The sequence below is a fragment of the Grammomys surdaster genome, unplaced genomic scaffold (genome assembly GCF_004785775.1).
Source record: "Grammomys surdaster isolate TR1022 unplaced genomic scaffold, NIH_TR_1.0 224, whole genome shotgun sequence".
In the NCBI taxonomy this organism is placed as follows: domain Eukaryota; kingdom Metazoa; phylum Chordata; class Mammalia; order Rodentia; family Muridae; genus Grammomys; species Grammomys surdaster.
The window spans coordinates 1,674,273-1,688,593 of record NW_021604669.1 but is presented as its reverse complement, the minus strand read 5'-3'; the positions used below and the strand labels follow the sequence as shown (position 1 = coordinate 1,688,593).

General features: G+C 41.5%; 1 protein-coding gene across 9 annotated transcripts in view; it reads right to left on the bottom strand.

Moving 5' to 3' along the window:
• Window positions 1-14,321, bottom strand: part of Ptk2 (protein tyrosine kinase 2) — a 177,820-nt gene that overhangs the window by 21,113 nt on the left and 142,386 nt on the right. For all 9 annotated transcript variants that reach the window (XM_028773232.1, XM_028773233.1, XM_028773234.1 and 6 more), the window contains 3 exons: window positions 11,478-11,564; window positions 6,877-7,014; window positions 3,962-4,093 (listed from right to left, as the gene is read on the bottom strand). In XM_028773232.1, the coding sequence (XP_028629065.1) occupies window positions 3,962-4,093; window positions 6,877-7,014; window positions 11,478-11,564 (357 nt within the window). The remainder of the gene's footprint in view (window positions 1-3,961; window positions 4,094-6,876; window positions 7,015-11,477; window positions 11,565-14,321) is intronic.

Sequence of the window (14,321 nt, the reverse complement as noted above, 5' to 3'; positions counted from 1 at the left end):
AAAAAAAAAAAAAAAAAAAAAAAAAAAAAGCATGTAGGTATTTGTCTGCAGAAGGTAATCAAGCCTATAAGATACTTTCACTGGACTTGGTAAGCCTTTCCAAAGCTTCTACATATGAGTAGAATGTTTAATACATAAAACCATGTTTCATGGAGAACATATTTTTAAATAAAAGCAGGCAAAGAACAAAAGGCACAAGTAGGCAGCTCTTCAGGAGAAAAACAAATCGTGTACCAAGAACTGAAAATGAATAAAGAAAAGAAAACACAAGGTTTGGGATTGGGTCTCACACTATAGCCCCAGTTGGCCAGGAACTCATGGCAACATTGTCTCACCCTGCTAAGTACTAGGATTATAGGTGGGTGATTTTTTTTTTCCCCTTTCCTATACTGGGGGCTAAACCCAGCATTTTACACATGCTAGTCAAGCATCTTTCCACTGAGATGCATCCCCAATCCAATTTTAAAAGAAAAAAAATTAAAAAGAAAAAAAAACCCAGTTGTGCATGTAGAAAAACTAAGTGGATAGGTCAAAGTTCACAGGATGACTGGAGAAGAAAGACGGCAAGCTGAGTGTGTTGGCACATGTCTGTGATCTCAGTTACTCTGAGGAAGAAGGAGTGCAGCATTGGGACCTCCTGAGCTACACCCTGAGTAAATAGAAAGCTAGCTTGGACAATTTAGTGAGATCTTGTAACAGCAGCAGCTAAAGTCCTACTAACAACAGAGTATACCACACAGAAATGCACAGTGGGACAGCTCAGTGCCAAGGAGGAACTAAAACAGGCAAGGTTCTATATAGACAGATGGGACTTTACTCAGGCAGGCACCTCCTCAGAGATTATAGAATTGCACAGGATAAATTAGAATTGAATTGTGAAGATACTCCACTCCAGCAGGCCTTGCTGCTACATATAGAAGGAGATTCTTGAAAGTAGACATTATAGTCAGGGATCTGGCATGTGTCACTCAACTCTGCAGATGGGTTATGCACACACACTTGGAGCTACCTGGAGGCTGGAGACATCCTGCACAGAGCAAGAGTTAGACTTTACCATAAGTTACCATGTGTTTCAGGATAAGGTGCAGTATATGAAAATAATCTCAAAGAAAAAGTAAGCCTGTAGAACACAGGCACCTCTGAGCCTTCTGATGAGAATTCCCCAACTCCCTCTGGAGACCAGCTCAGGTCACATCTGGCTAAACTAGTCCCATGACCCCACATCAATACCCACGCTCTTCCCACTGCCTGGAATGTATTTCCTGTGCCTGTTTGCTCTGCAAATTCCAGTTTCTCTTTTGAGACTTAGTTCACATATCATCTGGACTTGATGTCTCCCTAGTGCCACAGGGGCACAGAAGCTCTTGTTTTCTTTTGACCTTGTTGGCAGGGTAACCTGGTATCAGCAGCAAACCTCTGTTTAGTAGATCCATAATAGCACACCAGCACTAAAACCTATCAGCAATTCAAATACATTTCATTTTTAAAAATGCAAACAAATGTGCGTGTATGGTGGGGAAGCTTTCTGGATAAAAAATAGGTCAAGCAACAATTGGTGTATTCTTAAATTCATTCACAAATTGAGTACCCAGATTAGTAGAATTAAACCACAACTACTACAGTTAAATTATTGTTTGTGGCATCACTTAAAATCTAGATCTGCCTTAACTAATCGAGGATCCTGAAAGTACAGGATACTTTTTCTCTAAAGGGATATAAAATGCGAATACATGAGACGAGAGAACTGACAGCTCAACACAGTAAATCCTAGTTCCACAAAGAACACCCAGCAAGGCCTGGAGTGTAGCATCTGCCCCTCACCTCTGTGAGGAGACACAAGTCTTACTCCCAAAATCTAAACTTGCATTTTTTTTTTTTAGTTAAAATGTATGTGATACAGTAGTAAAACCTGACTGAATGGAAGACATTTTATCTTTATTTCTCTGTAAATGTATTTATATTTTATGTAGAAATATTAATGGCTGATTCTGGGATTTTAATGGAGAATTATAGAATAATAACTGTGCCATACACTAGTTTTTTAAGTGGTTAAAAAAAAATCACAATGAATTCTGAGGTACACATGGTCCCAAAGAACTGGACAAAAGATTCAGAACATGTCCTAATTGTACAGGGTGGCTGGCTATGAAAATTGAATAACTTTATACAGGAACATTATATAGAAAATGATAATATTGTTATTGTTTACTATCCTATTACTCGCTATTAACTTTGATAACAACATGTGTTAAAGAGATGATGCACTGTCCTGAAGGGGTAGAAATGTGGACTATGTGTACATATTCTGAGGCTAAAATAGAAAGAAGACACTAAGGGCTGAAAGTATGGCTCAGCAAGCAAAGGTACTTGCCTCCAAGCTGGATTACTTGAGGACATTCCCTGGTGGCATGAGTCCTTAAAATTGCACTCTGACCTCCACATGCATGCCAGGATACACAGAATCTCCCTCCCACAAATAAATGCAATAATAAAAAAATAAAAGCAAACGCTGAAAAAACAAGAGCCTCTCCAATGTGATCTACTTCCTGGCTCCCACATATGCACTGTTGGCTGTTGTCTGAGTTGGCCCCAGAACTTCCCCAGGAGTACAGCTGAATGTTCTGCCTGCTGAAGCACGCTCCAACAGCCTGAAAGCAAAAACCTTCAATGTTTGCAATTCAGTTTAAAGAGAGCAGCCTTTGCACTCAAACTGGTGGAGTGTGCTTTAACCTGTACAGATCAGTGTTAGAACAATTAGCTAGGATACATGAGGCTCTGGGTTCAACAGTCAAGACAGTGCAGACATATCCCTTCTCAGAAAAAGCTACGCACAATGAATAAAGTTAGAATCAAAACCTGATGAAGTCTGCAGAATACAGTTCAAAATCACTTACAATACTATCACTGGTTGATTTAAATGCCTCTTGCCATAGACTTCAAGGAATTTAGGACCAAAATTGGATCCTGCTTTTCCTGTATCTTGTCTCTTAGCACAAACTGCAACACTAAGTGGTCTTAGAGTTTCTATTTATACGATAAAACACCATGAACAAAAGCTTGTAACTCTTGGGTCAGGCTCTAGACCTGAGGGAATCAGGACAGGAACCATGGAAACAGGACCTGAGGCAGAGGCCATGGAGAGTGCTATTTGTTCCCCAGGGACTGCTTAGCCTGCTTTCTTATACCAACCAAGACTACCTGCCTTAACAATCAATCATTATTAAGAAAATGCACTACACAGTTGTCTATAGGCAAATTTTATGGAGAAGTTCTCTCAACTGAGAGTCCCTCTTCCCAAATAACTCTAGCCTGTGTCAAGTTGATATAAAATCAATCGATACAGGTGACATTGATGAATAATGACTCAGTAAAAGCATGAGGAGTCAGGTTTGCATTCCCCAGGTAAAATGACTAAGAAAGAATTTATGGAAGCAGCAGGAACCCTGGTTCTTTCCAGCCACATTTTTTCCTAGGGCTGCAGGGCAGGAGGACAAAGTCTCAAAGGCCCCAGTACTGAGCCAAGGGCACAGCACGCGAGAAGGATCAGACAGAGAGCTCTCTGGTCAGCAAGAGTTTCCTGAAAGACTGTTTTTATCAAGGTCCAGATGCATCTGTCAGCAATGAAGCAGGGGGCAGGAGGTAGAATAGGACTCACAGCCACGTAAGCACATGGCTATAATAAAGCTGAGATGCAATGTTTTACCTCTACACTAACACTGAAGTTCCTTCTGTGTAAACAACATAATGAAAACAACTAAAAAAACAACAGAGAAATCTGAGCCATAATACACTACAAAATTCTGGAAGCAGATTCCTAAAATATCATCAAAAACAACAAATAGCCCATTATGGCAAGTGTTTGCGACCAGACATAAGGAAAGCCTTTTGCTTTCGGGATGGAGGTCTGCAGTAGTGCATGAGGTAGACTTGGGTGGGGCTGAGTGCTCTGCAGAGTGGTTACCAGGAATCGCTCTTCCTTTTCCAGCCAGCGTTGGTCTTCTTCCATTTCCTGCTGCTGTCGGATTAGCCGCTCTTCCATCAGGTGAGGGGGAAGCACCTGTCCCATCCCTCGAAGGTCCAAAGCTGTGGAGTCCTGGAAGGGATATTATCAACAGGACGTTTAGTTTCCTAGTCTGGTCTCATGATCCCACTCTGTGCTGTAGGTCTTCTCATACTCCAGTCACCTCTGAAGGCTGAGATTTACTGTGTTTAATATTCATGTGTACGTTCTACGAAACAGTCTAATACACAAAAGAATGCAATAGCACTTAGAGTGCTATTCCACTCTAAGGAAAACAGGGAAACAACTGGTTAGTAAGAAGAGCAAGATAAAATATGAGTTAAACAAGAGCCATGTGGTTGCACACAAGTCAAAAGCCCTTGGGAAGCTAAGGCAAGAAGAACAGGAGTTCAAGGTCAGCCTGAACTACATCAGACTGTTTCACAAAAAACACAAGAGGGGCCAGTGAGATGGCTCAGTGAGTAAAGGAGCTTTCCTCCAATCTGGGGGCCTGAGTTCAAAATCTAGAACCTATGTAATGGTAATAGAAGAGAATTAGCTCCAAAGCGCTCTCTCTCTCTCTCTCTCTCTCTCTCTCTCTCTCTCTCTCTTTTTCACACACACACACACACACACACACACACACACACACACACACACACACACACACTCTAAGGATATAGCTAAGTTGTTAAAAGAACAAGTCTGGCAGCATGAATCCCTCTCTAGAATGTTATGGTAGCACATATCTATCCAACCCTCAGGAGGTGCAAGCAGGAAGATCAGTACAAGGTCATCCTTGGCTACATAAGGAGTTCAAGGTAGGAGTCAATCTCAAAAAAACCCAACAACAACAACAACAAAACCATGTATACTTCAAGGAAGAATACAAATAGACAATTACAAATAATTCTTTTAAATTTTATTTTATATGAATGTTTTGCCTGTATGTATGTCTGTATACCATTTGTTGGAAGTCAGAAGAGGGAGTCAGATCCTCTGGGACTGAAGTTACAATTGTTAGCTACCAGGTAGATGGTGAGAATCAAACCTGGATTCTTTAGTACAGCAGCCAGTGCTCTTAACTAAGGAGCCATCTCTCCAGCCCCTAGAGAAGTATAGTACTATAAATGTGGTTCTTAGTTTGACCAGGAAATTTGCATAAAATACACACAGTTGAAAGAACATTGGTTGGGTCTATATTTTTTCTTAGCCTTATGTGTATGCAAACTACATCCATCTGAGAGATCTACTTTTCAAACAAACTGAATGAGACATGATTATGTCTGCTATGATAATGTCCATTGAAATTCTTTTTTTTCATTTGGACAGTGTTAGGTATTTCACATGCTAGGAAAGCTCCCTACTACAGAGTTAAATCTCTACTACAGAGTTAAATCCCCAGTCCCTGAATTAAAAAAACAAACTAGAAAAGATTGAGTAGATAGGGCATCTTAAAATTTTTGCTTTTTACATTTTGTTGTTGTTGTTATTATTATTATTAATGATTATTGCTGAGAGCCAGCCCCGGCTTGGTGGGAGGAGAAAAGAGTCTTCTTTCTTCTCCTCCTTGTCGGTTCTTCTTGAGGCAGCCGTGGGGAGAATGGGAATTGGAAGAACGTTGGCGAGGGTTAGACTTGGTCTTATGAGATATTTAGGGTTGCTGTATAATAAGGTTTACTTCTCTATGTTACTAAAGTTTACTTACTAGGCTACTGTTGCTGACCTGCTATCTGTTTGATCCTCTGAGGCCAGAAACTGCAATTTCTGGGTGCACTTAGCACCTCAGCCCAAGGACAGCAGAGGATTAGGCAAACAGCCTTTGTACTCTCTCTGCAGGCACTGCTAGGCTCTAACTTAGGTCTGTTAGTTTGTGGTCAAAGGAAGAAAAGACACTTAGAAAAGTTATTATAGTTTATTACTAAGTGTAAAAAGTTCCCTATTAAAGCTATCTAAGAGAAAAGGTGGAAAGGTCCTAAGTGGGGAAAGGAAAAAAATTCTAACAAAGGAAAAATTCTAAGTGGAGAAATTCTAAGCAGGGAAAAAAGAAAGGGGAGAAAGTCTGGTTACTATCTAAACCCTTAACTGATGACACTTGGGAGACTGGCAGAGTTCTCACTGCAGTTTTGACTATCAGAAAGGGACTTAATATCAGTCCTTTTAATATGAAAGAGCTTAATAATCACTGATTTAATTTTAGGAATTCTTATAGGATCATCATTAAGACTTAACAAGTCATCTATTTGTCTATATAGCATCACTACAAGACAGCACATCTTCGTGGGTCTCCAGAGATCTGCTCCAAAGGGGTGTGCTGTTGCTTAGTGATTGTTACATGTGTTTAGTAATAATAATAATAATAATAACAGGAAAAGCATATTAATAGCAGAAATCTTTCCTCAGATAAGTCTCTCACAGCCTTGCTGGATGAGACCTCATTCTGTCGCAGATTATATAATAATCTGAGGCAAGCATTTCAGGATGATCATCTGCTAATAATTAGCTTGTCCCATTATGGCTCTTGACAGATTATTATATGTGTGGCCACACATGTGGATGATGGTTAGACCAAAACTTCCAGGAGTTGGTCTTCTCTTTCCATGGTGTTTATTGGGGGTCAACTCAGGTTGTCAAGCTTGCTCTGATAAAAGTGCTTTTGGGATAAGGCCTGGCTTTGTAACCTAGGTTAGCCTGGAAGTTACAATCCTCCTGTCTCATCTGGAATTCTTGGTATAGACTGTTATAACTGGCTAAACAGGGTATCTAGATTTTAAAATTAAATAATCACAACCAAGCAATCTCAGAATTATAAATAACAGGTGACTTAAACCACACTTTGTCCATTAACTGACTATAGCCAAGAACACCCCATTTACCTCCACATTGGGCTGCCACATGGACATCTCCTGAGGTCTGTGATTCCACAATTCTGTCTGGTCCAGAAGAGATGCCTGACCTGGGTAAATGCTGCCAGCCATGGCTGGGATTCCATGGGAACCCGGGTAGCCAGAGACCTGTGAGTGATTCAGGAGGCAATGTAAGCTTCTGATAAAACAGCTTCTGCTAGATCGAAAAACCAAACAACTTCTATTAAGGAAAACATTCATAGTATGCAGAATGGGCCCCAGATCCAAGTCTGACTCTCTGAGCATATCTATTCTCCAACTTGATAAAAAAGACCGTGTAGATGTGCCTCTAAATCAAGGACACAACTGGAGACAAAATCATTTGAGTGGGTCCAATGTAATTATTGGGGTTCTCAAGTGCAGGGTGGAAGCGGAACACTGAGAAATGGTCAGAGAGCCAATGCTGCCAACTTAGAACTTGAATAAACATGAAAGGTAACCAGGAGCTCAAGAATGCAGGTAGCTGGCAAAGCACACAAATGAGTGTCATCCCCCCCACACCACACCACCAAGCTTTTGTAGCCCGTGTTGTGCTGGAACTCACTCTGTAGACAAGGCTGGAGTAGAACTCAGAGATCCACCTGCCTCTGACTCTCAAGTACTGGGACTAAAGGCATGCATCACTATTGCACTGCTGAGTTTCATTTTTTTTTAAGATTAAAAATAAATTACTTTTATTAATTTAAAGTTATGTGTGCGTTTCTCTCTTGATATGTACATAAGAATGCAGGTGCCCACACAGGTCAGAGGCGTTAGAGCCTCCTGAAGTTGGAGCTACAGGCAGTTGTGAGCTGCCTGACACAGATGCTGGGAACTGAACTAGAGTCTTCTGCAACAATCTTTCCAGTCCAGAAATGAGTTCAGGAAAAGCAACTTTTGGCTTCTGAATTAGACAATGAAGCTGAGTATATCCCAGGAGATAAGAAATTAGTTACTTCTGAGGCTGGTGTGTTGGTAAGGGTTGCCTTACAAGCAAGAAGACCTAAATTTGATTCCCAGAACACATAAAACTGCAGGGCATGGTGACAAACACTTGTAAGGCCAGTAACGGGAATCCTTGGGGCTTACTAGCCAGCCAATCTATGCAAATTGGTGAACTCCAGGTCAATGAAACGATGAGACAGATTGAATTCCTGAAGGTGACAGTCAAGAGTTGTCCTCTCGGGCCACCCAGAACCCCCTCTGACTGGCGATCTGGATTCTTGCTTAGGCTGAGAGGCTAAGCACTGCAAGGGAATATAAATAAAAGTTAAAAATATCTCTCTGGGTTCCCTGAGGGACAAGCCTGACTGCATAGGGGTTGATGTCAAAAGTTTCCCCTCTCCAGGAAAAAGACATCGGGATGAGTATGGCCCTCATGCCTCACTGGACAATGACAGGGGGACCAGAGCCATTACAAGGTCCCCTTCAATTACTGGAGGTCAGGCCTCTATCCTCGCCTTCGCAAGATTAGAATCGCCACAGCCCTTCTATACCTAGAGAAGGGAGGAGATGTCAGGGGCAGCCCTGCTTATACACTGAAGGCCTAAAAACAGCCATAGGCCTAAAATCAGCAATAGGCCTGTCATACATGTATACTAACAACAAGTCTTGGGTCTCTGTGGAAAGACATTAAAACAGATGGCTATAAGCTATTGTAAACAGGCAGCTTTTGTGACAATTTACCAGCCCGAGTAGTCACAGACCTTGTAAATAGGTAGCTTTGGCGGGTAATATCAACTTAGATAAGGACAAGTGAATCATAGGCAGAGTCATAGCGACCGGTTCCCTGAACCTTCACGCAGCCAATACTCTGTTCTGAAAGATATCTGTACCCCTGAACATCCACGCTTTGGTGTCATCCCCTTCCCCATGTCCTGCCTTTTTGTGTTTATAAACCCTCTGTGAATAAGTAAAAATTACGATTTGATCTAAAAATAAAAAAATAAACCAAAAAACAAACAAACAAAAAAGAGTTGTCCTCTCACCTCCATACAAACCTGCATACATAGAAAAACACACACACACACACACACACACACACTCACTCCTTAAACAGTTATTTTACTTTGGAATTTGTACACCATGTAAGTACTCAGGTGACTATTGCTGGACACAAAGGGAACAAGAGCACAATACAGCTGTTTCATGTTTAGTTCCAGAATTTCCCTTTCCTAGCTCAACACCATCCATCCCCTACAGTAAGAACCACAGCAACCATGAAACATCTGTAAGGCATGGTGATGTAAGTATGTAGTTCTAGCACTTGGAATCTATGGCAAGAGGCCAAGAGTCTGATGCCAGCCTGGACTTTCATAGTGAGGGCTCATCTCAAAAACAAACAAACAAATAAACAAAATAACAAAACAAAGCACAACCCTACCAAACAACAGAGCTGCATATGGTAGCAAATATCCTGTAAGCCTAATACTTGTGAGGCAGAGGCAGGAGATCACAAGGCTGAGACTAGCTTGACATATGTAGTGAGTGATCATCTAGATTATGGTCACATACTGAAATTCTGTTCTAAAAATTCCAAACATGCCATGTGTGGTGATGCACATGTTTGATCTTAAGAGTACTTGGGAGGAAGAGGCAGGCAAATCGCTCGAGTGTACATTATGAGGTTCAGGCCAGCCATTTCAAAAAATTCCAAACAAACTCATTCCCAAACAAGAACAAAAACTGCAACAATACTCTAAATGTTACTCTCTAGTGAATAAGAGGCTGATAATGGTGGGAGAGGCCATGTCTTCTATTTCTTAGTGTGGTGACTAAAGCAGGGAGACAGAATGTTCAGAGGGACATGGTGACAAAACCCAGTCAGAAGGAAGCAGAGGGCCTCCTGAAATGGGTTGTCTTCAACTGAAAGAATAGGGAGCAGACTTGGAACATCATCACATGGCCTGAGTTGCCAGTTACTTAGTAAGAAGAGATGAATGCATAGTGAAATCTACATTTCCAAACATCAATACATCCTTCACCAAAGGCTTGTGTACATTTAGGTCTCTGGGCATTGATAAATACCTCCTAGTATTTAATTAATGAAAAATCCTACTGGATACAAGTGCTGCACATACAAGTGCATTTTTATATAATTTTATTTATGTGTATGTATGTGTCTGCCTGTCTATATGTGTATCACTTGCATGCGGGTATTAAAGGAAGCCAGAAGAGGGGGTTGGATTCCCTGAAACTATAGTTACCAGCAGCTGGGAGCTGCCTGATGTGGATGCTGAAGCCAAACCTGGGTCCTCTGCAAAAATAGGAAGTGCTCTTAAATGCTATTTCTCCAGTCCCTATACCATTTTTTTTAAAATAAAAAAGAATACATTATTAACAGAACTTTCAGAAATTTTTACAAAGAAGTTCTGTGAAACTTACAGCAGTTTTCTAAATAACCCTCAGGAGCTTCCAAAGTAGTGGGATCAGAGATTTTTTTACAACATGTCCTTGAGTGTGACTAGGTTTCCTGTGTGCCTGCATTCAGGACTGACAGCTACCTCAGAAAGTAGGTGCTGCTACTGTCTAATTCTCCCTCAGGGTCAGTTGAGCACTGACCACAAGTAGGCAGACCCTGGCTGTTTTCCAGGGTGGCTGTGCTATATGCTAGACCTAGGTCTCTCATCAGTCAAAAGTGAGTTTGCCTACTTTAGTCTAACCACACACCTCTCACTGCTATGATCTGTGTCCTGGTCAGAGCTCCTTTCGCTGAGATGGAACACACCCAACTGTGCACCCTCCAGAAGGAGTGAAAGATTTCTCTTTTATGTTCTAAGTGCCTAGACATAGATGAATGAACTTGGGGACCTATTATCCTTATGAAGCAATGTCTCCCAGAACACAGGTCTAACCATCAGCCTTAAACCAGTTCCTAGTGATAGGAATCTTCTTTGGCTCCACATGAGAATCAGTTTGTGGGGAACAACATGCTGTATACAGAGCCCAAAACTTACCCAGTACCCACTGTCCTAGACTACCACAGACATATGACGTTTTGTTTTTTAGTCAGTGTCTACCTCCTCCCCTGGTACCCTAGTAGCAACAGCTAAGCACTTTTTTTCTATATTGGCCCAAGACCCTCAGTAACCCTATGGAATATCCTCAGCAAACCTTGTCATGGTGAAAAACTGACCCCTTAAGCACATACCCAACTTCAATTACATCAAACTTCATAAAAGGAAAAATACAAATACACCTCTGTTGGCCAGGTAATAGGGATCAGAAGGATGACAGCCTTGAAGACTAGGGTGACTAGCAGGGAAGGACACAAAGATGCCTCCAAGGAATGGGGCCATGGTATGGGTGTTGGCGTTCATTAGTAATGGGACCTATGCATTTCTAGCAGGAATTGCAGTTCAATGTTAGTGAATGTCTTTCTCTTGGCTAATATTCTCCTAGACAGCTGCTTCAAACCCAGCACCCTCCCCACTCATCTGCAGGGCATCTATCTCATCTGCGTTCACTTACAGATGCAGTGCTTCCATTCACCAAAATAAGTAGACAAAACAGAAATGAATCCAAGGTTCTTCCTACCACAGAAGTGTTGATGAGTCAAGTGGTATGTTGTATATCTGTGACAATTCACATACCTGGTAGTGATTGGTCTGGACCATGTGCTGTGGGCTGGGATAAAATCCTTCACTGGACCTCGGGCTAGGATAACCAGGTCTGCTGGGCTGTGAACAAATCAGGAAAGTATCGGTAAGGATGAGTCTTCTAATTCTGTAAAACCAATGGCTCGCATTGCTAATACAGCCTAGTTGAAAAGAATGAACAAAGAAAGTGATATACTTCAGTAAAGAAAGAGTCTTCAACAACTGACACTTCTCCACAACTTATCTGACAGTTAACTCAAAATGACTCACAGCCTAAACTATAACAGAGGTCAAACTATAACAGGATTAGAAAGGAACAGGGGTTAACCTTTTAAATTACCTGGAGTGGGGCAATGTCTTCTGAGCTACAATATCAAAACCTCAAAGGACAAAAGGGAACTCAAATATAAAATTTGTATTATCAAAATAAAAAAAATCTTTTTGTTATAGGTAATACCACAGTAAGAAGGCCAAGCTGAGGCTCTCAGTGCAACAGAGTTCCCATAGGTAAGTGCCAGGCTGGCCTAGGCTATCTGACAAGATCTAACGGTTGAGGACATGAATAGACCCAAAGAGAATACAGATTGGGCAGAAGAAGGTGCTAGGCACCTTTGGGCAATTCCAAACCACAATGAGTGATAGAAATTTAAGACTCAAAAATAAAAGTGAGGCCAGCATTGGAGGAATAAGCTCTGTATACTGCTGCTTGGGATACAAAATGGAGCAGCTACTATGCAGAACAGAATGCTGATCCCTGAGAAAACGAAACACAGAATCAACATATAATTCAGCAAACCCACCAGAGAAATGAGGATGTAAACCCATACAACATGCACATGAATGTTCTTAAGAACACTGCTCATGGCTGGACAGCAGTGGCGCACGCCTTTAATCCAGCACTCGGGAGGCAGAGACAGGTGGATCACTAAGTTCAAGGGCAGCCTGGTCTGTAGAGCAAGTTCCAGAACAGGCAGGTCTACACAGAGAAACACTGTCTTGTACCTCCCCACTCAAGACCCCCTACCCACCAACCCCACCCCCAACCCCACTGCCCATAACAGCTAGAAAGGGTAATATCTGCCAAGTGATTAGTGGATAAACAGAATCAAATAGCCCAGGACGGTGATAACTAAAAGGAGGATGCAGTCACTAACTGTGTAGGATAGGTTTCTAAAGGCAAAGAGATAACACCCACACAGTAGTATCCACTGGGTTAAATCAGAGTGGCAAGTAATACACATGAGAAAACATACTTGTAGCTTATGCAGTATATTCTGTACACATTAAATGGATTATTCTGCCAACGATGCTGTAAAGTCGTATCACCACCCTGACCCTCCATTTTAAAAAGGCTCAGAAAAGTCAAGTGCTGCAAAAAGGCTCACACAACTGACAATGGCAGAAATCCTAAATCTTTCTGCCACAATTCTACTGTTAACAAATATATTTATACCTCACCAAATAAAAAGGAATATGAAAGACATTAGCCTGAACAAGGCAAAACCTCTACTAAACATCACACATACTTTTACGTTGGCTTTAGATTATTTTAGGTGTATGGATATTTTGCCTGCATGTATGCATGTGTACCGTGTTTTTGTCTAGTGTCTTTGTGGGTAAGAAGGGGGCATCAGATCCCCTGGGACTGGAGTTACTGATGGATATGAGCTGCCAAGTTGTGCTGAGAATCAAACCCTGGTCCTTTCCAAAAGCAACAAGTGCTCTAAACCTCTGAGCTATCTATGCAGCACGAGTCACATTCTTAAAGTGAGCTAGGGTAGCTCTGCTTCTGGACTCTGTCTAAACCATCTCCCTTCTTATGCCCTGTGCTCCTGACTACTAGGAGAGACAGGACAGTGACAAAGCCACTTTCTCCAGCTGTGTCTCTGTCTGTGCAGTGGATCAGTAGGATCTCTTTATTACCTCCTTCAAGGCCAACTTGGGTCATCATTCAGCAAAATACATAAGCTAGGGGATTTTGGCTGAATCTCTCTTGTGAAAATAAAGGATAAAAAGATGATCTTTTTTATTTTTTTAATTTATTTTTTTAAGGTTTTTTGAGACAGGGTTTCTCTGTGTAGCCCTGGCTGTCCTGGAACTCACTCTGTAGACCAGGCTAGCCTCAAACTCAGAAATCTGCGTGCCTCTGCCTCCCAAGTGCTGGGATTAAAGGCGCGTGCCACCACTGCCTGGCGTAAAAGGTGATGGTCAAAGCTGGAGTTATGGAGCTGGCTGGTGTGTCTTGTCTCAAGGGTATGCAGGACCCAGTGAAATTTTCTGACAACCACAATGACTGTCACAGACTAGAAGCCTGAGGAGTGATTCTGCGAAGTGATACAGGACCAACGCCACTGTGCATATTAATAGAAGTATAGCCTTGCATGGTTATTAACTTTCTGGAATAGTGACTATTTAAAACAAAACAAAACAAAACAAACAAAAAGCCTCATACATCTATTTGACTAGAAATAGAAGACTAGTTCTTTGTGTGCTAGAGATGGGCCACCACACTGAGCTATAAATCTCCAGCCAGGAAAGCATCATGCCCCTGAAAGTTTTTCAGCACAATTGTGAATACTGTTTCCTAATGCTACATCCCAATCACTAAATGAATATTTCTTAAAATCAAGGACCAGTATGGAATCTTAATCTACTCACCAGTGTGCTAAATTAAAACTCATGACTCTGGCCTACATTTTTGTTGTTAATTTTTTTGAGATAAGGTTTTGATATATAGCTCTATCAATATGTCCTCAAACATGGTATCTTCTGCATTAACTCTGGGTTGTGGGATGGTAGGCAAGAGCCACATCTTGCTTCTACTTTCTACCTTAGATG